Source organism: Cetorhinus maximus, chromosome 13 (assembly GCF_964194155.1).
Source record: "Cetorhinus maximus chromosome 13, sCetMax3.hap1.1, whole genome shotgun sequence".
In the NCBI taxonomy this organism is placed as follows: Eukaryota; Metazoa; Chordata; class Chondrichthyes; order Lamniformes; family Cetorhinidae; genus Cetorhinus; species Cetorhinus maximus.
The window spans coordinates 66583718-66609593 of record NC_135891.1 but is presented as its reverse complement, the minus strand read 5'-3'; the positions used below and the strand labels follow the sequence as shown (position 1 = coordinate 66609593).

General features: G+C 44.8%; 1 protein-coding gene across 1 annotated transcript in view; it reads right to left on the bottom strand.

The window, feature by feature from the left end:
- The window catches only part of LOC144688288 (transcriptional repressor CTCF-like), a 42874-nt gene that overhangs the window by 4960 nt on the left and 12038 nt on the right, over positions 1–25876 (bottom strand). Inside the window, exons 4-7 of the mRNA XM_078554720.1 lie at positions 20429–20562; positions 15872–15992; positions 11580–11729; positions 322–482 (exon numbers count right to left, since the gene is read on the bottom strand). Of these exons, the coding sequence (XP_078410846.1) occupies positions 322–482; positions 11580–11729; positions 15872–15992; positions 20429–20562 (566 nt within the window). The remainder of the gene's footprint in view (positions 1–321; positions 483–11579; positions 11730–15871; positions 15993–20428; positions 20563–25876) is intronic.

Genomic DNA, 25876 nt, shown 5'->3' with positions numbered 1-25876 from the left:
TCATTTTCACCATCCAGTGGCCATCTACAAGAGGTGTAAGAAGTGGCTCTGAGGTGAGAATAGAATTAGATTTAGCTGTGAAACCCCTGCAGTTGAATAGTCTGATGACACACAATGGATAGTAGCCTCCCTCAAAAAGGCTTCAGATTTCTTTTCTGGCTAAGCTTGCAGCAATCCGAATTGATAACACCGATTGACACTCCATGGTATCAGCAGCCGGGTATTCATAAATCGTTTTGGGAACTTTAAATTATTTTATCTACTTAAACACTACATATGAATCTGGAGTAGATTGTACCTTCAAACACTTCAGCAGTATACCTGTTTACATGCATAATCACACTGGTCACACTTAAAGCGTTTCTCATTCCTGTGGGTCTTTTGGTGCTGGATAAGTGCATAGCGCTCATGGAACGTATCCTCACAATGGCGACATTTCATGCTGGAGCTTGTGTAGGAATGCTGCTTTCGTAGATGGACACCTAAAGGTTGCAGATACAAGTGTCATTTTGTAAGAAGCTTATAAACAATAGGTTTTCAATTGAATATTTATCATTCTTGGCAAGTTTAAAAGGATTTTGGGGTAGATTGTGAACATAGAAACATAAGAACAGGAATAGGCCATTTGGCACCTCAAGCCTGCTCCACCAGTCATACGATCATAGCTGATCTGATTGTGGCCTTAGCTCCACTCACCTGCCTGCCTCCTGTAGCCCTTGACTCATCTGTAGTTCAAAGATCTATTTAACTCAACCTTCAACATATTCAATGGCCCAGACTCCACTGCTCTCTGGGGTAAAGAATTCCAAAGATTAACAACCATCTGAGAGAAGATATTTCTCCTCATCTCTACCTTAAATGGGAGACCTCATTTTTAAACTGTGCTTCCTAGTTCTAGATTCCCCCACGAGGGGAAACATCCTTTCAGCATCAATCCTGTCAAGCCCCCTCAGAAATCTTATACGCTTCAATAAGATCACATTTCATTCTTCTGAACTCCAATGAGAGGGGGTCTTTTTTTAAACATATACCTTTGTTGCGCTGTTATAAAATAGGTGATGGCAAGTCAGGAGCCCATTCTACACCTCTCCCCATTTTTACTTCCATTGGCTTCAGGTGCAGTGTAAAACAGATTACCAATTCATTATCACATCAAGTCACAATTACCCCCATTGTCTTTCTGTCTTTTCCAGATCCTAAATATCGGCAAGAAGAAAATCATTTAATTGCATAATCATGACACTTTATATAAGCAAGCCCAGAGGCTGCATGGCAGGGTCCTATGATAATACAGAATCTTCAAAACTTCTACTCTATACTAGCAACAATGCATGATAATCTTAAATGCCCTAAAGATTTAAAAACATAAAGCTTAGAAATACCCAGCAGGTTTTAGCACATCTCTCAGAAGCCTCTTACAGTACTATGCATACAATGATTTATTTTGAAGTGGATTGCTATCTGAGCAAATGAAGAGTCTTCATCTCTTAACATGTGCATAACCCCAAATAAATTAAACCCACCTTAATTCCAACTCTGTGTGGTTGAAACTTAAGTGAAGAATTTCTGTTATCACCTTCACAGGGCAATTGTAATGATACTCCTTAAATGTCATCAGCCATGTGGCAGCTCAAACTATGGGATCAGTTACAAGTCTCTCACCTACCGAAGTTATTCAAGTGCAAGAACTGGAATTAATCTCCTACACTATTGCTATTTTGAGTATTGGCACCAATTATCCAGTGGCAGCAACAAGTTTAATGAGTTGTACAGTGCTTTAGGTGCACAGGGAGAGGGTACCACAAAGTTTCATGCAATTTCATGAGCAAATTCTAAGAAGGCCATTATCTAGTCTCCTGCACTACTATATTTTTCTGATTGAGAAGACATTTAGTACCCATTTTTATTGCGAAGAAAACTGATTTTTTTTGTCCATCACTAATTGCCCTTGAATGGCAAACAACAGGTCATCTAAGATTCCGAAAAGGTACGTAAAAGCTGATATTTCAAGTAATTGACATGATGCATGATTACCTCTCAAATACGCCTATGTTGGGTTTATCACTGCATTATCAGTGTTAATGCTGTATTTTTGGCAATGCTGAAAAAAGAGACATGCAATCAAAGCTTTTCGTCTTGCACTCAACAGGATAGCTCACAAGAATTATCCAACCGTAACGGGGGAAAAACAATTTATCCCGCCTGAGAAGAGAGTGTTGATTGGTTCACAAATGGACTCTGATTGGTGGAGGCGCTGCCATGTAGAATGCAGCACTGAACAATTAACTACCCAGCTTTGTTCAAATTCAAACTGGGCAGGTCAACTCTGTTTAGTCAAAGCATTGCATTGGGAAATGAATGAGGGAATGACTGCTTCCTAAGCTTCTGTTTATTTGAAAATGGTGCAATGTGTGAACAAGTTCCTTTTGTCTGCAAAGGACAGGGCCCTGTGTGTGAATATGTGTGGCTTCTAGCTAGCAGTGTAAATGAGCCACACTGCAGGCCGGACTGACAATCTTAAATTGGTTTTCAGTATAATTCTTAGCACAATCAGGATTGTTTAGCAGGTGTAAAAAAATATTTAAAAAATAAAACACGGGAAAGCAATTGGTCTTGACAACGTAGCAGATAAAGCATTTTGGACAGCAAGCAAGGAAATGGCTCCTACAATTGTTCAACCATTGTCTGGCAACACACAAGCTACCTAATATTTGGCAGAAGGCACATGTAATAGCACTATTAAAGCCCGGAAAAGATCCCTCAGATCCTAAGAGTTTTCGGCCAATTTCACTGCTTTGCCACACCAATAAGCTGTTTGAACGCCTGATACTCAATAGGATAGCACCAACTGTAGATGAGAAGATCATTCCAGAGCAAGCAGGTTTCCGCCCCGGCAAATCAACAACAAGCGAAGATGGTTTTAAACAAGGGATGATAACAGGTGCTGTTTTTGTAGACCTGTCAGCAGTATACGATACAGTGAACCATAGACATCTCCTCTGCAAGATCCTAGAGGTGACAAAAGATATTCACTTAACAGAGCTGTAGGAAAGCATGCTTCAAAATCGCTGGTTCTATGTTGAAGTAGGTGGGAAGCGCAGCAGGTGGCGTATTCAGAAGAATGGTCTTTCTCAGGGAAGCGTGCTTGCACCACGGCTGTACAACATCTACACGAATGACCAACCTATAGACGGTGTCACACGCCGTTTTATATATGCTGACTTATGTGTCACTGCCCAAAGCACTGATTTTAACACCGTGGGGAAAACGCTTTCTGAGGCCTTGGAGGGACTAACATGCTACTATGAAGAAAACCACCTTCGCGCAAACCCATCAGACGCAAGTTTGTGCATTCCACCTCAGTAACCGTGAAGCCAAACGCCAGCTTAAAGTAACCTGGTGTGGAGCAACACAGATGCATTGCGAGCACCCTATCTACTTAGGAGTCACCCTTGACAAATGCCTCACCTTCAAGAACCACATCGAAAAGACAAAGACAAAAGTGAGCGCACGAAACAACATCCTGAATAAGCTCACTAACACAAAATGGGGTGCAAGCTCGAAAACATCGCAAAGCAGTGCACTTGCTCTTTGCTATTCCACTGCCGAATACGCCTGCCCTGCATGGGAAAGATCTACTTATGCTAAGATGGATGCCGTTCTGAATGCAAGCTGCCGACTTATCACAGGTTGTTTAAAACCAACAAACACCAACAGCCTATATATACTGGCAGGTATCGCTCCCCCTGATATAAGAAGAACGGTAGCCAGCAAGAAAGAGCGACTCCGTCAAACATCAGATGAGAGGCACCCTCTACATGGTCATACACCTACACCCAGCTGCCTAAAGTCAAGGAAGAGCTTCATGAACAGTGTTGTTCCATTACAATCAACCCCATCTGAAGCCCACATCGCCTTGTGGAAAGACCGGCTCGCCAGTCTCGAACAACCCCCAGCGATGGAAATTCTACCAGATGAAAGCCTTCCCCCAAGAGCTAATTGGAACTGGGCAACCTGGAAGTGCCTTAACAGACTCAGGACTGGTGTAGGTCATTCAAAGGTGTCACTAAGCAAATAAGGATATACAACCTGCCCGACAACTTGTGAATGTGAAACTGAGCCACAGACTATGCAACATCTCCTGCAATGTCTGTCGCTAGAAGAACCCTGCATTGTTGCAGATCTTGCCGAATTCAACAACAAGGCGCAAAAATGTGTCCAGTTCTGGCTGGGCCATGTATAGACTGTCCGTGGACACGATAAGAAGAAGCAGGTGTTGTTCATTCGCGGAATCACATCAAACGTTGGACACTATGTTTTGAGTTTTGCAAGCACGGGCTAGTTTGGCATGGTCAATACTGTGCCTGCAGTGAACAGCCGATGGGATATGATATTTCACAGTGCAGAAGAAGCCCTTCAGCCCATTGAGTCTGCACCGACACATGAGGAACACCTGACCTACCTACCTAATCCCATTTACCACCACTTGGCCCATTGCCTTGAATGTTATGAAGTGCCAAGTGCTCATCCAGGTACTTTTTAAAGGATGTGAGGCAACCCACCTACACCACTCTCCCAGGCAGTGCATTCCAGAGTGTCACCACCCTCTGGGTAAAAATGTTTTTCCTCACATCCCCCTTAAACCTCCTGCCTCTCACCTTGAACTTGTGTCCCCTCATGACTGACCCTTCAACTAAGGGGAACAGCTGCTCCCTATCCACCCTGTCCATGCCCCTCATAATCTTGTACACCTCGATCAGGTCGCGCCTCAGTCTTCTCAGCTCCAACGAAAACAACCCAAGTCTATCCAACCTCTCTTCATAACTTAAATGTTTCATCCCAGGCAACCTCCTCTGCACCCCCTCCAGTGCAATCACATTCTTCCTATAATGTGGCGACCAGAACTGCACACAGTTTTCCAGCTGTGGCCTCACCAAGGTTCTATACAACTCCAACATGATCTCCCTACTTTTGTAATCTATGCCTCGATTGATGAGGGCAAGTGTCCCATCTGTCTTTTTCACCACCCCACTAACATGCACCTCGGCCATGATCTGCCATTGTTGGGGTGTACTGCCTATATATCTGGCATCACAGATGCCCGTTTCAGTAGCTTTCACCATTACATGCAGTCCAACATGGATGAAGCAAGCCAGGCTGCCAGAGCTGTGGGATTTGCTGTGATCTCAGGCCTCCCGCAAGTATAGGGTCCCATCTACTGTACACATATGGCATTGAGAGCTCCCGGGCAGCAGCCTTTGAGATTCATTAATAGAAAAGGATTTTACTCTCTGAATGTCCAGCTGATGTGTGATCACAGAAAGTAGATCCAGCATGTTTGTGCTAGGTACCCAGGGAGCTCACACGACTTGTACATTCTGAGTCACTACGAATTCCAGGTCAATTTGCAAACTGTGCCATTACAGGATTCTGTAAAGCTAGGCAGCTCTTCAGGAGCAAAGTAAGATCCTCACAGGTAAATAGACGGCTTCATCAGAACGAGCACACACCTCTGACATTACACACTCATTCCATTCTAGCAGACATTTCCAATGTCACTGAGTGGAAACAACTTCCATCGTTCAGCGTTGTGCATGCGGAGAGTGGGAACTAAGAAAAGAATAACATTTAGCCTTAAATGCGGCGACAAAAACACACTGCAAGGAAGCATGAAAGGCTCGACGATGAATACTACTTTTCCCAAAAAATCAGTTATAAAATATTGCAAAGCACACCTGGGAGAAAAGGTTCTAATGCTGGTCACGACAAATACTTGTTACATCCACAAACTATAGACTTCAGTGCAACAGCACCAGGATATTCACTAACTTTGATGAGCAATTCTCCTGAGGCCAAATGATATCTGCCTGAGATCCAAGGGTCACGTGTATTGTCCGGTCATCATTTTCGCATATGAAGTGCCTTTGTTCATGATGTGGAAATAAAGGTGAATTACTGTGATGAGACTGAGTTAATGGAACTGAGGTTTCAGGCAATTGGTTACAGTTGGGGGGTGGGGGGGGGGATAAATGCAAAATATATTTACAAGAGTGAAGATTATATACAGTGAATGAACACCCGTGCCACCTTTGTGCACTCAAACCTTCTTAACTTTTCTTACCCTACCGCGACATCTAGGTGCAGCCTGACATCAGCAGCAGAGGTGGAGGCAGTCTGCTGACAACTATACCCTGTTTTCTGAGACGACTTTGGCGGGTGTCCTCTGGAGGCCCGAGACCTGGATGGCCTTGGCCTGCTAAGGGTCCCCTGCTCCGGGGCAGGTGCACCCTCCTCAGCCTGACCTGCTGGAGCTCATGGGGTCACAAGCAGAGGGGATTTGGAACAGCAGGATACCACTGGAGTGCCCTGGGTGGATGCCCCCAGGGTGTCTGGCTGGCAACCCTCCTCCCTTTGGGTGCCCGAGGGTCCCTCCCCTGACTCCTTGAGAAGGGGCTCCTGGAGGGAGGTTGAGATGCCCCAACCCCCTCACTTAGCCACTGCTGGAATGCACCCATTCTACAGCAATGGTGTGTAGGTCTGAGCGCAAATCCAGCAGAAATTGCTGGACTTGAGTCTCCAAGGTGGCTGCCACCCTTCCCATGGACACTTCGATATGCTGACATGCCAGAGCCATGACATCAGCAAGAAGTGGACGCATACCTCCATCCTTCATTCCAACCTGGTCTGACAACTCTGCCTGATCTTCCCCTGCCCGTCTCTGCATCTCAAATCTAGAGGCTTGTCATTGGACTCGACTCAGCAGGGGCCTGGTCTCCAGCAGTCCTCAGAGACCTTGGCTGCCACTGCCTCTGCCTGCTGTGGACACGTCGGTGAGGTGATGACCAGATTCTGAACCCAAGCCTACTCTAGAACTAGGTCCCACCAAGGTGCGTGTATCTGCACTGGTGGAGCATGCAGATGAATGCAGTGACAGGTCTTCATCAGATGGTTCTTCAGCATAATCATCTGAGTTGGTCTGGGGACTGGGGCTGAAGCATTTGCCAGAGCTCTTCCTCTGCCTTTTCTTGCCATAGCTGGAATAAAGAAGAGATAATTAGTAACTGACTAGACAAGCTCCAACATTACACTGTCACTGTTCACATGTGGCCGATGTATACTGGATGGATCCTCACTGACTTGTTGGAGGAGGCCGATCTTGCCTTCCGCGCAGAAACAATATCTATCCTTTCCAGAGAGCTCTGCTGCCTGCTCCTTGTGAGAGGAGGGTATCCTCAACACTAGGGGCCCCCCTCCAGTCTTGGCTCTCTCCCTTTTGTTGTGGAGGATCTGGTCCTGCATAAAGACAGATGGAGTAAATGTGAGCACTATGGAATAAAGAGCAGTTCAGACGCATGAATACCTGTTGTGTGTGCTGAGCGCCCCCCTCAGTAAGGGATTAGGATGCCGTTTGTGCAAGAACTTACATGATAGTGAGCTTAAAGTGGCCAACAGACATTCAGTACTGATGTCCCACCTGCTGGTAGTATGTGACATCCCTGTGCACTCTAAACCTTACACTGCCTGATGCCCTTATGAGAGTGTGAGTAGAGTGAGTTTCACTTAGCCTGGCAGAGTGCATCTGATCATTCATCCTTTTCCTGCTCTGCAGTGGCCATGGGCACTGACCTCCTTAGTGACCTCCTTCCAGGCTGGCACGGTCAGGTGGAAGGTCCTCCTGCTCCCATCCCGAGGAAAGAGGACCTCCCGCCTTTACTGGGCAGTCTGGAGGAGAATGCCCAAGGAAGCCTCGCTGAACTGTGGAGCGGAGGGTTTGTTTCTTTTGGGTGCCATTGAGAACCAGAATAAAACACACCTGGCCTGCAGTGTGTGAACGTCTGCGCGGGTACTGTTTAAATATGGTACCAGAACCTTCAATCCCATGAGGTAACGGCAGGATGGACAAATCCCTGCCCACCCCGCCATGAGATCTGACAAAGCTCCTCGTTGATGCATAATAATGAGATGAAAAGCGGAAGATCGCGCAAATTAATATGACCCACCGCCTAACTGGACACATGCCGACTTTCCCGTCTGCCACCAAACTTAGTCTCCAGAATGGAAAATTTCACCCAGTGGATTTGGTCTTCTCAATATTTATTTGGAGGAAATTTTTGCTCATCCAGTACTGGACTTTGGACAACCAGTGTGACAATTCAGTCAGTGGAAGGGTCGAGAAGTGGTGGTTGAGAGTCAGCTGGGTGTCTTCAATATGCATGTGGAAACTGACACTTGGGGCTGGATTTTATGGGTGTTGGGGATAAGCCCCCCTCAGTTGGGCTGGCTCACCCCACAGCCATTTTACAACCATTGGGCCTTTAATTGGCTTGACAGCAGCCTTTTTCTGTCTGGGGAGGAAGTCCCACCACTGAGATTGGCTGGCCAATCAAATGGCTGGCAGCTCTCTGATCCCAACAATGCCACCAGGAGTAGTGGCCACTGCTGGGACTGAAGCAAATCTGAAGAAGGTGAGCTGCGATGGAGCCTGGACTTTAAGGTATGTCCATGGTCAGAACTCATCAAGGAGGGTGAGTAGTGAGCAGAGCAGGAGGCGGGGGAAATATGGGAGGTGGGAAGACTTGGGATGGGGGTGGGGGAAAGAAGGCCACTGATGGGCACAGGGGGTCTGCGAAGGAGACGTTCCACCTCCCACTGACCCACCACCTGCCTAACTAGTGAAACCTGCTGAATTGAAAACCCTGTGTGGGCCTCTCCCACTGTGGGTAAAATCCCGGAGGATGCCCTTGAGTGACCATTAATTGGCTACTTAAGGGTCTCAATTGACCCATGGACAGCTGGGCTCCTGACCCTAATCCTGGTAAAATTGTGCCAAGGGTGAGGGTGGGGGAAGACAAATAGCCCCTAGCCTGGCACCCAATTTTATGAGCTCCCCACCTGGCAACCCACCCCTACAGGGCCAGCCCTATGTTTTCGGATGATTAGTCATTGGTCAGCATGTAGATGATGAGGGGCGGGCGAAGGATACATCCTTGGAGGACACCAGAGGAAAAGGTGTGGGGAAGGGAAGAGAAGCCATCACAAGTATCTCTCTGGCTAAGACTGGATTGATAATAATGGAACTGCAGTCCCACCCAACTGGACAACAGCGGAGATATGTTGGATGATGATGTCGTCAAAGGTTGCAGGTAAGTAGAAAAGGACAAGGAAGGAAAGTTTCCGATGGTCATAGACACATGGATGTCATTTATCATTTTGGTAAGGGCTGCTTCAAGTGCTTTGGCAGGGGCAGGAACCCAACTGGAATGATGCAAACATGGATTTCCAGTAAAAATGGGCACAGATTTGGACGGCAACGATAGGTTCAAGAACTTTGGAGGTTGGAGATGGGGAGGTAGCTTGCAGGAACAGAGGGGTCAAGGTTGGGTTTCTGGAAAGGGGATAGCTGATGACAGTGAATTTGATGGGGATAGAGGCAGAACCTGAGGAAAGAAAACTGTTAACAATATCAGCTAACATAGAGGACAAGAAGGGAAGTTTGATGATCAGCAGCTTAGTGGGAATAGGGTCGAGGGAACAAAAAATGGGTCTCATGGATACCCTGGAGAGAGCATAAGAGATAAGAGAGCTACTACAGAAAGTAGTTGAGGCCAAAACATTGTATGTTTTCAAGAAGGAGTTAGATATAGCTCTTGGGGTGAAACGGATCAAAGGGTATGGGGAGAAAGCGGGAGCAGGCTATTGAGTTGGATGATCAGCCATGTTCATAATGAAAGGCGGAGCAGGCTCGAAGGGCCGAATGGCCTATTCCTGCTCCTAGTTTCTATGCGAGATTAGGGCTGGGGTAAGGGGCAACTTTAGGGGGATGTTTGGCTGAGTGGACTAGGAGAAAGGAAGTGCTAGAGGCAACTGATCGGATAGCATCCATTTTAGTGATAAGTTCATGAGCTCCTTGTACTTGTTGGAGGTCAGGGTGGAGGGGGTAAGGAAAGGGGTTTAAGAAGACAGTCGTCTGAAGTCGGTGGTATGTTTGCATTCCAGGATGGCCCTGAAATAATGAGTAGGTTTGGCAGAGGACAGCAGGATTTGATAATACTTTATGTGATCCAGCCAGATCCAAAAATGAATGGCTAAGCCAGTTGTCCACCATGGACATTCAAGTTTGTATCCCTTGGACTTGAGAGTGTAGATGAGGGCTTTACCTGGGGAAGTGATGAAGGTGAGATAGAGTAATGGTTTTAGTGAGGTCAAGTGGATCAAAGGTGAGGGCATGAGTGAACAGATCAGTAGCTTCTGAAATGCCAAGGTGAACGGCAGACCACAGGCTAGACAGTTGAGAATTTGAAAATACAGTTTTTAGTGGCTTAGGCGAATGTTTTGCCAGGAAGGACACATAAGAAAGTGGGGTTGGGAACTGGAAGTGGCTTGTGGGTGGAGAATGATGCAGCGATACAAGTGATCATAAATGGCCTCTATCTGGAATTGACACGATGGGAGTAATGAGGCCACGTGATGATAAGATTAAGGGGGGGTTGCATGTGAATATAGGTTGGATAGTCCTTATGGAGGGGGAGATAATTGGAAGATAAGGCAGTGAACTCAGAAGAGAGAGAGAGCGAGAGCGAGCAGATGCTGTTCAGATGGAGATTAAAATCACCGAGAATGTGAAGTCATTTGGTGCAGAGACTGAGGAAGGAAAGCAGTGAAGGTATCTCAATGAGAAATTTAGCATGGTACTTCGGTGGACAGCAAAGGGAAAGGGTTTTAAATGAGGGGCCGGAGGAATGGAACAAGATGAGAAGCTCACAGAAGGACAAGCTGCCAGAGTGGGGGGCCAAGCTTGTGATTTGGTTATAAGAGTCACACCGCCACCCCGACAGTCTACATAAGGCAAGCAGTGCAAAGTATAGGCAGGGAGGCTTCATTTAGAGGTAAAGAGGAACAAGGCAGGAAGCTGGTAAAACCAGGGAAAGCTATGGTCGATTGGCTCCCTGAGCATGTCTGCCATCGGAAATTTTACAGAGGCTGGTAAGAGATGGACAGTCTTCCCGTTTCAATTTGAATATGTAATGGCCCTATTAAGGGTCATTTTTCCAGGCTAATGCAATATTGCTGAGGGTGCAGAAGCTGCCGGCTGAATGTCCTTTTAAGCAAAGAGGGGGGCTGGGAAGTCAGCACCCCACAGTGGCTGGAGATAATTTTTAAAATTATCTCCAGCCTACCTTCTGTAGGTTTCAAGATCCCTCTCTACCTTGGCCACCGTTCCTGCTGGTGTTGCTGAGGCTCCTGAGCTGCCGGCCCGGTTTGAACAGGCCAGCAACCCCGGCAGTGGCTCATTCATGAGCTGATGCCTGTAAAATTAAGGGGTATGTCTGCCAGTAAGCAGTACATGTTGTTGACAAGCATTTCAGGCCATGGTTGGGACCTTGCTGATTTTGGAAAAATCCAGCCCATTATGTGGGAAGTTATCCGCATACTGCAAATTCACTGAAAATTGGTTATTTTACAATGGTTTACCAAAAAAACCCTGCCAAATGGTTATAAGGATTATAAATAGATTGTTAGTTCTTTTATTTCCACTGTCTCTGAGCTTCCAAAGCTACCTTTTGTCTAGTTCACCTTACCCAAGTCACTCTTTCTTGCAATGATAGCATCACAGTGAGGACAGTGGTACTTGGGCACATTGTCTGTGTGCTTCTGCCGGATATGCATTTTCATCGTCCCACTCTGTGTGAAATTGGCCTGGCATACATGGCACTTGTAAGGCTTCTCACCTACAAAAGATCAGAAATTACAGGCCTTGCTGGAAAACCCTTTACTTATAAACTATAATTAGAATTGCATTTTATTCCACAATGCACAAGGAATAAACATAACAGTAGTCGCATTGCACTGATACCTTGGAATATGGCACGATTGCCCCTTCAAATAAAAATCTATATTTAAGCTTTTCATCAATTTATACTGTATGTGAAGAGAGTGCTCATTGGTTGGCAAGTGGCATGCCATGGAGAATGCACCACTGATGGTGACTGACAGTTATGTTATGGCACAGCCGATGGTAAATGCTGAGCTGCTCAAATCCAAAAGCAACACTTGAAACAACTGCCACAACTGTTTTGCAATTTGTATAAATTTCGAGATGCGTGCCTTGAATTCAGTAGTATTAAGACCACTAAGTCTTATAGGTTTCTTACAAAACTAAACTAAACCTTTATTAATAGAAGAAATGATTTTAAGCGCGCACATAGATGTATAAATTACTACCACAATAACTTCTAAATCTGCTAGTTAATCTAACTCCCAGTTACACTTTTATTAAGGCAACAGTAAGACACATAGATTTTAAAAGACCAAGGCAAAGAAACATGATACCCTGAATAATCCAATTCAAAGTGAGTTTTCTTAACTTCAGTTCTTTGTAGACAGCAGCTTGAGGCTTAGATGCTGAAGGCTTTTCACACTTGTTTTAGATCTTAGAATGCCTATCCTTATACACAGCCTTTGCTCCTTTATACATATTTTCCTCTTTGAATGCAAATTCCCATTGTTTCACTATGTCTTTGGGCTTTACCTCTCTAATAATAAAAATCTCTCATGGTACCAATTTTACCAGTAACCTTTGGGAAAAATAAACACACTGTTTCTTAACTTCTCCTGGCTATGTGAAACATTTTACCCCTCCTTTGAATTCAAGCTGGTCTGGTTTATTTAAAATGCAAATGTTCCCTTTACTTCAGGCATTCTAAAACTTCCCCCATATTTACCTACTTAACATTTCAAATCTAGCTTATCTTCTGACACATCAAAGCCTTCAGATGAGCTGCCTTTAATTCAATTAAGTCACACACACACAGACATAGACCCCACTATTACTCTACTTAGCAATAAATTCCAATAACATTATGAAAATTATTACATCTTCCCAACAGTTAACTACCAAACATTGTTTGAAATTTAAACAAGGCAGCTTGACCCTGATTGGTCAAGGCATCACCCTGAGGAATGAGTCAGAAAATGGCTGTCACTTATTTTGTTTAGCTGAAACAGGCGCAATGTATGTACATGTTCTTTCTGTCTGCAAAGAACAGCGCCCTGCTTATTAATATATGTAGTTTCCAGTACACATAAATGTGCCACATTGTGAGCCCGACTGACAGTCTTAAATTGGTTGTCAGAGTAATTCTTAGCACACTGAGGATTATTTAGCAAATGATGTTCAATCGTGGAATCACATCTAATGTTGGACACTGCGTTTTGAGTTTTGCAAGCATGGGCTGGTTGGGTATAGTATGTACCCTGCCCATTGCAAACAGCGGCTAGGATATGCTGTTTTATACGGTCTGCCAGTCTTTGGGACGTACGGCCTGCATACCCAGCATCACACTGGCACTGAAATTCATATACCACATCACTCATTTGTGTGATAGGCAGAGCGTCTTTTTGGCTTGACAGTAGCATCTGTCACTGGCAAATATCACTTGTGTTGCCACTGCATAGTAGCAGTGCGAAACAGCTAGCTTCACCTGGAAATGAGTGAGGGGTAGGAGGTTAGGTGTGATTCCATCGAAGGCACGTTTCCCATGGAACCCAACAAAGATGTTTGTGAGAGCTGGGCCTAGAGGGAATCCGTTGGCAACACCATCTATTTGGCATACATGCTGTCATTAAAACTGAAATCAACTGCGCGAGTTGCTGAGTTCATAAAGTTTAATGAATACTGATTCACGCAATTGTGGCAGGTCTAGATCACCATGATATAGTGCTGCAGCATAAATATCTATGGCGTCCTTAAGGGGAACGTTGGTAAATAGGCTAGCAATGTCAAATGAGCCCATGGACACAGCACTGCTTCCTATATGCAAGTCCTGTATGGCCTTCGCAAATGTGAAGGAGTTCACCCTGTATGTGGAAAACTTGGTCAAAACTGGTTGTAACGTTTCTCCCAACCATTTGGCCAATTCATGTTGTGCAGAACCGATCATAGATAAGATGGGGTGTATAGGGACATCACTTTTGTGCGTTTTGGGAAGCCCATGCATAGACAGACGGAGCAAGCTATGAGGACGAACCCTGTCATATATATCACACGGTAGCTCATCGCTCTTACACAAATTCAGCAAGTGTTTTTTTAGCTTATTTTCGAGCAAGGCTATCCGCTTATGTTGAGCGGACTGGCCCTGAAAAGTGCCCAGTCTACCTCAGATTACCCTGGAAGGGCAAGGTATCTCAAAAATTTGAGCAACAAGTGAAGCTAGCTGTTTCATGCTGCTACTATGCTGTAGCAACAGGAGTGATATTCGCCACTAACCTGGTTTATATATTCAGCGTTTATTTTGCTTTCAGATTTCCAGAATTTCCAGAAACAAACAAAAAGACATTCTGCCTATCACACGAATGAGTAATGTGGTATATGAATTTCAGTGCCAGTGTGATGCTAGGTATGTAGGCCATACATCCCAAAGACTGGCGGATCGTATCAAACAGCATGTCCTAGCCACTGTTCGCAACGGGCAATTTAAATATGAATCTCTAGTCAGGTTTAATTTCCATCTCTGATGTAAACAATCTGCGTGTCTCTAAATGCAATGATTCAGCAGCAACCGATAATGTGATCACTGAAGATGGCTGCAGAATGAACCACCTTACTTCACTGACCAAGAATTCAAAAACAAAGGAAACCACTGCAAAACACTTTTAAAGATTAAAAGCAAATCCATGTAGAATTTCAATGAAATTACTAAGTAAAGCTCTTACACCAGGAACTGTGTTGCTCAGGTAATAATGGAACACATGCTGGCAGTCTGGAGTCACAAAAGCTCGGGATGAAGATTCCTTCGGATCATTTAATCTTTCTTCCAGAATACCCACCCTGCATCTTCCAGCAGTTTAATGCATGAGTTGAGAGTCATTCTGTGACAACATCCTTACCAATGTAGCGACATCACTTTTATACATGCACTCCACCATCACCACTTTTCCCTTTTTATGAATTATTTTACTGTGTTTCTACTTTTCCCTCTGCCTCCAGATTTCTTGCCATGTTTCAGTTCCACAGATGCTGGAAGTTCTCCAAACCTTGTCTAAGTGTTCAGTCTTCTTGTGTGAGCCTTATAGTGAGAGCTGGCAGGATCTTCAAACGATCCCAGAAAGTGACTTAACTCGATATCCATATATTTACATTTCAGCTGAGGTAACTCATTGGCAATCAAGAGCAATAACTCTGGCAGCTTTTACTCTCCCTGGCACAGCCCAGAGGCACTCAGGCCAGAGTAGCCCTGCCACCCCCTGAGCAACCCTTCAATGGTTGCAAAGGTTGGGGTCAACTAACCACAGGAATCACCTTGGGACCTTCTGGTCTGTTTCATTTAATGACAGTGATGTCTTTATCATTAGGCCTTTTGGTGGAAGCTCTTTATTAAGACAAGGGTTTTCTATATAGAATTATATTGTACGTCTACCAGCTGAATGACAAGAACCTTTGGCTTGGTGGTAGCATTGCTGCCTGAGTCAGGAGGTGCAAGGCTCAAACTGGCTTGCAGAGATCAGAGTTCTGGCTCTAAGTTCTGGGACATTAAGGCTTGTGTCCGATAGGTGGGTGTGCCCCTCCTCAATACATAGGCTTTGGGAACCCAGAAAATCCTCCACTGTATAGGACCAACCACGCCATTTGTCATATGGTCATGGCCATGGAAGGAGTGTTCATGTCGCAGACTGTCAGTTAAGGAGCCTGTGAATCCTTCCATTACTTCAAACTATTCTTCAAGAAAAGAGTTTAAAGATGCAAAAACAGCAATCTTCTGACCGTAACAGTAAATTACAACTATTACAACTTATGACTCCCCAATTGAGATATTAACAGATAGGAACTTCTGCTCAATGCACTGTGTAAATCACCGAAATGTCTTTAGCATACCTGAGTGAGTTCTCATGTGTCGCTTCAGCTTGTATGTATCTCTGCTAGCATAGTTGCAAAACGTACACGGGAATGGACGCTCCCCTGTGTGGGAACGGATGTGTCGTTTCAGTTTACTCACCTAATAAGAATAAAACATGAAAAGTACAGTGAGGTGTGATATCTGTAGTTTACAAAGGAAACTAATAATTAAGATGTAGAATAGAAACTGTAATATGTAACTAGCTTGATTCACTGACTATTTGATGGCCTTAATTGCCTTTTTCTCAATTGCAACAGAAATGCACGACCAATGTTTTAAACCCATAGGGGTCATGAAGAAGCTCAGTCCACACCAGTTATTTTACATATATGGTGCTACTATTTTCAGGCCTTATTAGACCACCAGTACAATTACCGATGGCTGGAAACACATCTGCTCAGTCTGTAGGGAAATATGAATACATGGCCAAGTCTGGCAATTGACCGGAATGATATATACTGTAGAAGCTGTACCTTGATCTTTAACACTTCAATCAGTTTATCATTATCAGTACAAATCAAAAGTTTAGACAAGATCTGACACTGTGCGCCTTTGAACAAGTTACCATTATATGGTCTTCTACCAAAGCAATGTTTCATGGCTATCTCGTTCCTCCCAAATCACTATCTTTCAGCTGAGATATTAAACTGAAGCCCTGCCTGCCCCCTCAGGTGGATGTAAAAGATCCCATGGTTCTATGCAAAGACGAGCAGGGGAATTCTCCTGGTGTCCTGTGTAATATTTATCCCTCGATCAAAACAGACTACCTGGCCATTTATATCACTGCTGTTGATGGGAGCTTCCAGCATGCAAACTATCTGTTCTGTTCCCTCCCAAACAACAATGACTACACTTCAAAAGTATTTCACACGCTGTAAAGCATTTTGAATATTCAGAGGTCACGAAACATACTGTGTAATGTAGATCATGGATTATAAGTTGACCTTTGAAGCTTCAAAAAATCCTCCCAAAAATGGGGGACGAATTACATGTTGAGTATAAAATGTGAACTGCTAGTGTTGATGAAGTCGGTTGCCATTTTGAAATGTGAAAAAAAACACAACACTGGTAATTCAAATTAAATCACTGTCACGTTTTATTTAATTAAATAATTCTGCGAGGATAGCTTTACCACAATCATGTTTTAAAAATCGTCAAATTCATCATTTTCAGCATCTGACGCAAAGAGTTCATCGAATTCATCCTGAGTTACTTTGACTATAGCTTCATCATAAGGATCCATCTCTGGATCTGATTTGGTGCCTTTGGTTTCAGAACCGTCCCTCCACTACAAATCATCAACTTCTCCATCCACTGAATTGGATATTCTGCATTCTTTGAATGAGCTGATGATACTTTGTGCATTAATAGCATCCCACGATTAAATGACAAAACCATACAAAACGTCAAGCAGGACATGCTTTGTGGAGATATTTCCCCCATCAACCATCCCCCTATTCCATTTGGTGCGAACATGATCCTTGAATGGCTTGTTGAACCACACATCCAAAGGTTGAACTACGGACGTTAGACCCTCTGGACAACTGCAATGTGGGTGTTATTTCTTCACAAGCGCCTCTTGGTCTCATCAGTTATATCGGATCTGAATATGTCCCACACTAACAAGCTGTGTTCTTTGCGTAGGTTACCGAGATGCCTATTCCAGAATCAATTCACAACTTCACCCCATCTTCATCCATTTAACCATTTGTCATGGACATGCACAAATACTCCTGTAGGGAACTTGATTTTCAACGTGGTTTTACATTTGAAAATTACCACAGGCTTTAATTTTGCTCCGTTAGCCATGAAGACTAGGAGCACCGTGAATCTTGCTTGCCTTGACATGTCCTGTAGTTTTCACTAGAACAGTTTTCGAGCTTTTCTACTCCACAGTTCGGGTTACTGGGCCACTTCGAAACTCATGGGCTGCTGATGTGGCATAATGGGCACTCTTGTTTTTGCCACTCTCTGATGATGAATCACTGGAAACTAGTAATTTTGGCAGAGGTCTTTTGGCAGTCTCTGAGCAATCATGGTCTTCTGCCACAATACTAGACATTGTTAGGAATGCAGGAGTAGGCCATTCAGCCTCTCAAGCCTGCTCTGTATTCAGCCATTCAGTACAGTCATATTTGATCGTATTTGTTTCATAAAGTAGCTATACCAACTAGCTGTTGCTCTGGAATCTTTGTTGGACTCAGGGTTTGATTTGGCCTACATAAGTGCATATGTACGCTTTTCATTTCTGGTGACCATGTAACCATTCAGATGATTTTCATGGACCCATTCCAATATATGCTCTCAAGATCAGACCAATATCTGGTCCCTGTTCTGATGGGTGCATTTGGTCTTGAGCATCTTCTCCAAGATGGATTCCTTCTTCTTCTATTCTCACACCACTTTTCCACAAACACCAAATTTCCTCGCCACAGCACAGTTATTTGATGAGTTAACTCTTAACTTGAAAGCAGCTTCATACTTCGTTCCGTTTGCTGGAGGACCCATTTCTGTTCATCACTCATCATGCCATGCATGGTTTGCTCTGTGAGAGAGTGTCTTGAACTCTCACATATCTTCTTGGCAACACTGCCCCTATTGCCTGCTTGAATCCATGTCCTAACTTATAAGGCAGGCATAAATCTAAGCATGTATTTCTGAGCTGAAAAATTGAGGCCGCCTTCTAATGCAAGTATATCTCTAAGCATGCATATAAATATTGCAGGGGTTGACTTACAAGCTGAGGCCAAGACATGAATTTTGGTGCTAAGAAAATGGGACGTCTTATATGCCAAGTCAACCTATACACCATGATCTATGGTAAATGCAAGCTTGTTCTTTCTTTATTAGTTATAGGTAACGTTTTGCATTCTTGACTTTTTATTCCAGGTATAGGACTCAGGTCTCCCATTTCTTAGTGCAACAGCTGAATCACTGATTCTTGATCTTCTTGGTACTCTTCAGTTGAGCAATGGCCATTCTAATTTCTATATGTATCTTACATGTCTAACACATAGCTAACACCTCTGATAGATCCAATCTTAGTCTTTCTTCGCCTATTGATATTCCTGCCTTTTTCTGAATCTTCTCTGATTTCAAATGTGACTCTAACATCTCTTCCACACCTGAAGGTGTCTGCAAGCAGCTCAGTTCTTTATTTTCTCTTAATAATTTTCTACTTCATATAAAACTCAAAAATTTGAGCGTTGTTTTCTTTTGCACTCTTGGGCAGTATGCAAGAAATAGCTGGTCATCTGATATGCAACCGCTCTCTTGTTTCTAGCTGCCAATCCCCCTTCACACACAAACTTTCTTGCTTTTCTATATTTTATACATATTGCTGCTCTGAACTTTCCTCCTCGCCCAGTCTAATCTTCAAATGCATGATTTCCTGGGATCTTTAAAATGAATTTCCATTGTGTTCTTGGAACTGTTTCAGCTGGTGGATCAACTGAATACTGCTTTCTTACCGAATTTACGAAGGTGACGGAGTAATTGAAATTTCCAGCACCTCCCTTACAAAAATCAGAGCTGGAAATGCAATGCTGATGTCATAAAGATGCAATGCATATGATTTCTGACTCCAATATTAAGCAGGGAAAGGTAGTGCAACTTAGAGAATTTAGATGATTTCAGGTGCGATTTAAATAATTTTTAAGGAGACCTGGATCTTCTTCAGGCGCTACGAGATCTCTAGTTAGATTTGAAGGCACACCAAGACATTATTTGTTAAAACCATGATCACAACTTTCATTCTGGACATATCTGAAAATGTTTTTATTTTCCCACCATCTAAGGCAAATTAAAAGGTTGAAGCCACAATAATTAATATAGAAGCCTAGGTGTTTCGTACCGTTTTTCGGACATAACTTTTTGGTTGCAAAATGAAATGGGTATGCTCATGGCTTTCCAGCCGCAAAGTCAATTCTCCCAAATTCTACCACACTTTGCGACCTCCCACAGAAAACCCAGTCAATGCAAAGGATCCTACACGCCAATAGGAGATAGACAAGTTATCCCGATACATTCAAACTTTAAAATTTGTGCCTCTTTCACCTTTTGGGGGAAAAATACAGCGCTATGAAAAATAACCCACTATCATGCTTTTAAATTATGCCTGCAACAGAGATTGCAGTTTTTGATTAAGCATCAAGCTACACCACTCATTCTGCATACAAGTGACTCTTAATAATGTGAAAGGGAAAGTACCACCTGATGGATAGAAGTGACAAAACTGACGAACTGATTTAGTAAAGGATCAGGACCTTTGCAACTCAAAGAGAGGAGCAGTGAATGCAGGAAGCAAGGAAAGAAGACAGTGGCTTTATCAGCCTTTTCTGGATTTGAACTTACATCTGGTGCTCCTAATTTTTCTTACTGTCTTCAGCCTGAGTTCAGGCAGATGGATGCACCTGAATTGTGCTACACATGAACTTCTGTGGCCAGGTCATTAGCACTGCCCCAGTGTAGCCCCACAGCAATGATGATCCCTGATACCTGTTAATTGCACTCCACAAACACAGTGCTGCACTCACCTCCACGCTAGCATAATCACAGATTGAGCATTTGAATGGCTTCTCATGGGTATGTTTGTAACGTCTGTGACGCACGACCTCACCACTTGTAACAAAGGCCATAGCACAGTCAGGGCACTTATGTGGTCTGGTGCCTAAAAAAAAGTTGCAGTAAGATTAATCAATTGATTTTAGACAGGTTAAAAAGAGGCTAAACTGCAGATTTGCTGCCATCCTTTGCACAGCATATTACCAACTTTAAAATCGAAGTGCATGTGTTACAAATATGAGGTTTATGAGATTACTTTGTTTCAGGTCCGTGTCTTTAATTTAGGGCAAGATGTAGGAATGAATGGGGTCATATGACCTGCTCTGAATTCTGCTGACAACAAGCCTGGTGACTTGGTTGTTAAAGGTTAAAGGGAAGCAGTGGACCTGAACTTCCAATTTTCGGTCCGGGGACGGCTATAATAGGAGTCAAGGTAGGAAGTAGTGGGGTCAGAGATGGGCCCAGTGTGGGTTAGGCAATTCGTGCGGATGTAAAAAGCAACTCTTCAGAAAGGCCCATTTGTGAGGTAGGAAAGTCATGGTATAGTCCCTGAGCTTCAGAGGAGACGTCATCATCTTGGCACTACTACCTGGTAATGATATTCTGCAGTAATGTTGCTATGCCTCAGTATGATGAACAGGGTCACAGTCTTTAGCCCATCCAATTGCCCTCTTGCCACCCATCCATCAGGATGTACTCACATTGACATGGTACAACAGTGTGACTAAGAGGGAGTAAGCCAGCAAGGCTGTTAGTGGTCGGGAACACACCGTATCTGGGAGTGACAGCCGCAACATTCGCATTTGTGCAGAGCCATTTCCTCAACCACGCCTCAACAGTACACACTGATGAAATGGTGAAACTGGTTAGTGCACGTAAGCACTCAAATGTGAATGAGAGCATTGTAAGATGCATGGCTCACAACCCTTTTTGTTTTACATTTGTATTGAAGAGTGTCATACAGAAGAGACACTGGGGAAGGAGCAAGTCCAGCTCCCCAAGGATCAGCTATCAGGATCTGCAAATATTAGTGGACGAGGTACAGAAGACGAAACAAGTTCTGTGCCCTGTTGGCCGGTGCAATGCTCCAGCCACCACTAGCTGGAAATTTATGCTACAGTGAGCACAGAAGATCCTGGATCCAGTGCCAGAAAAGGTTCCACAACATGCTACGTTCCAACAAGGTGAGTAGCTTGGCTCATTCACACAGAGGTCCAAATGAAGGGTAGCATCAGCATGCTGCAGCTATGGTGCGAGACCTGTCATATACCTCTGCTATAGCATTGAGGCATGTATGTGTAAGCTGCTCATGGGGGTGCGCACAGAACCGATGTGAATGAACACTGTGAAGCATGGACACATTACAGAGAATTCTCCCTGCATCCACGAAAAGTCAGGCTAACAAATTCATGCTGTCTTTGCAGTCGAAGAGGGCGCAGAACGCCAAGGAGGCGGCCTGAACTGGGGGTGGCTCAGCCTGGCTGGAACCAATTAGAACTGTTGAACAGATAGTCATGGAGACAGCCAGGGAGTCTTTGCAGTTTTCTGTCAGTGATGGCAAGGCGTCTGTAGCAGGTGATAAAGGCGCTGTTAAATGCACTCTGGAACATGGTGGTAATGGTGGAAGTCACGCAGTCAGTTCACTAAGCACAGAGGAACATTGGCATGAGAAGGAGCAGAAGGATGGGGTTGCATCATAAGTGCAGCCTGGGCATGGCTAAAGGCAATGGCGTGCATCACAGCACGCTTTTACAATGTGAAGGGCCAGACCTAAATAACTCCTTTTGTGCCTCACACAGGTCCCAGCTCTACTCCCTCATCCCTTTCCCAACCCCCAACACCTTGGGCCAGATCATCTGGGCATTAGGAAGAGGAAGAGACTTCTGAGGAGGCAGTGTCAGATCAGACTAGCCCACACTACCCCCAACTCGGATACCAACACATCGAAGGGTTGTATTGCATGTGTGAGTTGGTGATACAAGATGATGGGCACCGCACCAGAGTGTAGGAGGAGGTGTCTGAGTCAGAGATATTTGTGCACAGTCCTCCTTGGAGGAGGAAGGAAAGTCCACTATAATGCTCCAGTGAGCTGAAACATGCAGCCTTGGGAGTCACCTTTTGGGGCAAAGTATTTGGACAATCAGATGCAGATGTGTGGGCATCTGGCGGAGTTCCCTGAGGCAGTGGGAGCTCTTGGACTGCCAGTGGAGGAGTCCATCACCGTCTTGAGCTCCACATTGTCCCAGGGGCTCAAACACATGAGCTCCGACCATCAGAGATTGGCCACTCTGCAGCAGCACTTGGAGTGGATGCAAGAGCAGTATACTGGCCAGGAAAGGGTGCAAGCCTCATTCAGTAGCCTGAATCAGCAACGCCTCCATCCAAGGAATACATGAGGAACTGTGTATCCTGAACAGGACGGTCCCACTGTTGGTCCAACAGATGCTGAAATGGACGACTGCTGCACACCAGCAGCCACCACATCAACCCCACCTGAAGGCCAACCCGGGGCTATGCAGGTCACTGAGAATGCTGAGGGAACCAAGGGTTCCTCAGAATACCAAGAGCACCCTCATCTTCTTCCACCTCCCCAGCTCCTCTGCCAGAGCCCTCGTCTGCTCCACAGGTGCCACCGGCTATGGCTGCCCATGCAGCGATGCAGAGATTGCAGTGTGAAGTAAGTCCCCAATGGATGCCTGCACGATGAGGCCAGCCACCACATTCCTCATTGCCATATAGACTGAGAAATGAGCAGCCTGCCTCCACCTCCTCTGCACAGGAGTGTGCGCGAACGCAGGCGCCGTCTCGCCTAGAGCACTAATGGGTTCACCGTGGCTACCTCTTTCACTTCGTAAGTATCACAACTGAGCACTTTTTGAATACTTGTACGTACACTCTTAGATGTCTTGATCTGTGTTTGTATACTACCAAACTCAATGAGAATGTTGACAAAATTAGGAAATTCTTACCATTGGCACTGAATGTAGAATGCTGAGGTCTATCTCGCATTAATGTCATCAGGAACAAGGGTGTGCCCAGATTTATGAGGCATTGGAAGGCTTCGTCCTTCTCTGCTCTATCGCATAAGGTTGAAGTGACCAAAGGGTCAAGGACTGAGATACTCCTTGCATCATTCATTGTCCATCCATGCTTGACTTTAAGGGAAGCTCAATGATCAGACTCTACAACAGATGGGGATCAGAAGGTGCATCTTAAACATGAGTGTGGGTGCAAGGCAGTCATCTGGGCATCAATGTTATGCATTGGCCTAGGTGTAGGCAATGCAGATCAAGATGCCATGTATGCTTAATCAGCCCAAACCTGAATGCTGTCCAGATCTTGCTACATAGGGAGACAAACTGCTTCAATGTCTGAGATTGCTTGTCTGCTGTCCCCGTTATTTTGAATGCCTTTGCATTACAGGTGGCAGAGGCTGTGCTTTGTGAGGGTAAGTTTATGGAAGCAATGAATGTTGCTTATGTCACCCAGTTCTGACACTGGACCTTGGGGCTGAATGAATGAGCATGCGCAGCATCCAAAGAGCTGTTGCATGCCAGTTATGACCTCAACCTGCCCAATATGCCTTATCTGCATGTATGTTGGCACATACAATCATATCAGCATGTAATGGGTGTGAAGTCATGATTCCTATTATTTTTTTCTTTTTATTAATTCATTCACAGGATGTGGGCATCGCTGGCTAGGCCAGCATTTATCGTCCATCCCTAATTGCCCTTGAGAAAGTGATGGCAACCCATGTTCTAAAACCACTTCAATGTGGTGTAGGAAGTGCTGTTAGGGAGTTCCAGGATTTTGACCCAGTGACAGTGAAGGAATGGTGATATAGTTCCAGGTCAGGATGATGTGCGACTTGGAGAGAAACTTGGAAGTGGTGATATTCCCAAGCACCTGCTGCCCTTGTCCTTCTAGATGGGAAAGGTCACGGATTTGGAAGGTGCTGTCGCAGGAACCTTGGTGAGTTTCTGGGGTGCTTCTTGTAGATGGTACATACTATTGCCACTGTGCTTCAGTGATGGAGGGAGTGAATATTTAAGGTGATGGATGGGGTGCCAATTAAGAGGCTGCTGTGTCCTGGATGGTGGTAAACTTCTTGAGTATTGTTGGAGCTGCACTCATCCAGTCAAGTGGAGAGTATTCCATCACACTCTTGACTTATGCCTTGTAGGTGGTGGACAGTCTCTGGGGAGTCAGGAGGTGAGTTACTCGCTGCAGAATTCCCAGCCTCTCTGTGTTCTTGTAGCCACGGTATTTATATGGCCAGTCCAGTTCAATTTCTGGTCAATGATAACCCCCAAGATGATGATAATGGCTAATTCAGCAATGGTGAACACCACTCAATGTCAAAGGGAGATGGTTAGATTGTCTCACATTGGAGATGGTCACTGCCTGGCACTCAATCAGCCCAAACCTGAATGCTGTCCAGGTCTTGCTGCATAGGGAGACAAACTGCTTCAATGTCTGAGAAATCATGAATGGTGCTGAGCACTGTGCAATCATCAGCGAACATCCCCACTTCTGACCTTATGATGGAGGGAAGGTTATTGAAGAAGCAGCTGAAGATGGTTGGGCCTAGGACACAACACTGAGGAACTCCTGCATGATGTCCTGGAACTGAGATGATTACTGGCACTCTCAGCATTGTGGGCATGGTTTGAGTAGGCACAAGGTGACTGCTTTGGCACCTCACTGGCAGTTACGTGAGGGGGCCAGGTTGCAAATGGCTTCACATGTTGTGTGTTTGCAATATGCTGAGGTCAATGGTTATGATGGTGATGGTTGATCAGCAATATATGATTGAGTCAAAATCGTTTATGTAGCTTCTCTCTCTTGCTGAGGATGGGCAATGCCCTGAGTAAGTGTACCTTCCATGTGAAAGGTTCTTTGGTTGGAGTTTGCTCACCAGTGACTGGTTGATGGCAAATGTTACATCTGCAGATCCTACATGAAACTGTTTGGAACAAGGCACGCCTGGTGATGAGCCTTTCCTGCACAAAATCAGCCCTGGCAACATGGCCATGTCTCCCATTCTACCATTGCCACCCTCCTCATCCTCCTCCATATCAGATTTGAGAATGGACAGGGGCTTCTTCATCGTCCTCCTACTCATCATCCTCCTCAGAGACTGGAGCTCAGACCTTGGCAACGTGTCTTCGAGTTGTAGGCCTCTCTGCTGTGCGATGTTACACGGCATGCAACACACAACTATTCCGGATACCCTTGCTGAGGCATACTGGTTTGAATAGGGCAATTGAGGTACCTGAATCTGATCTTTAAAATGCCAATGGCCTGCTCAGCTGTACGGCTTGTGACAACATGGTTGCTTTGTAGTTGCACTCGGCCTCAGTTTGTGGGCTCCTAAAGGGGATCATTAGCCAAGTCCTTAAGGGATGCCTCCTGTG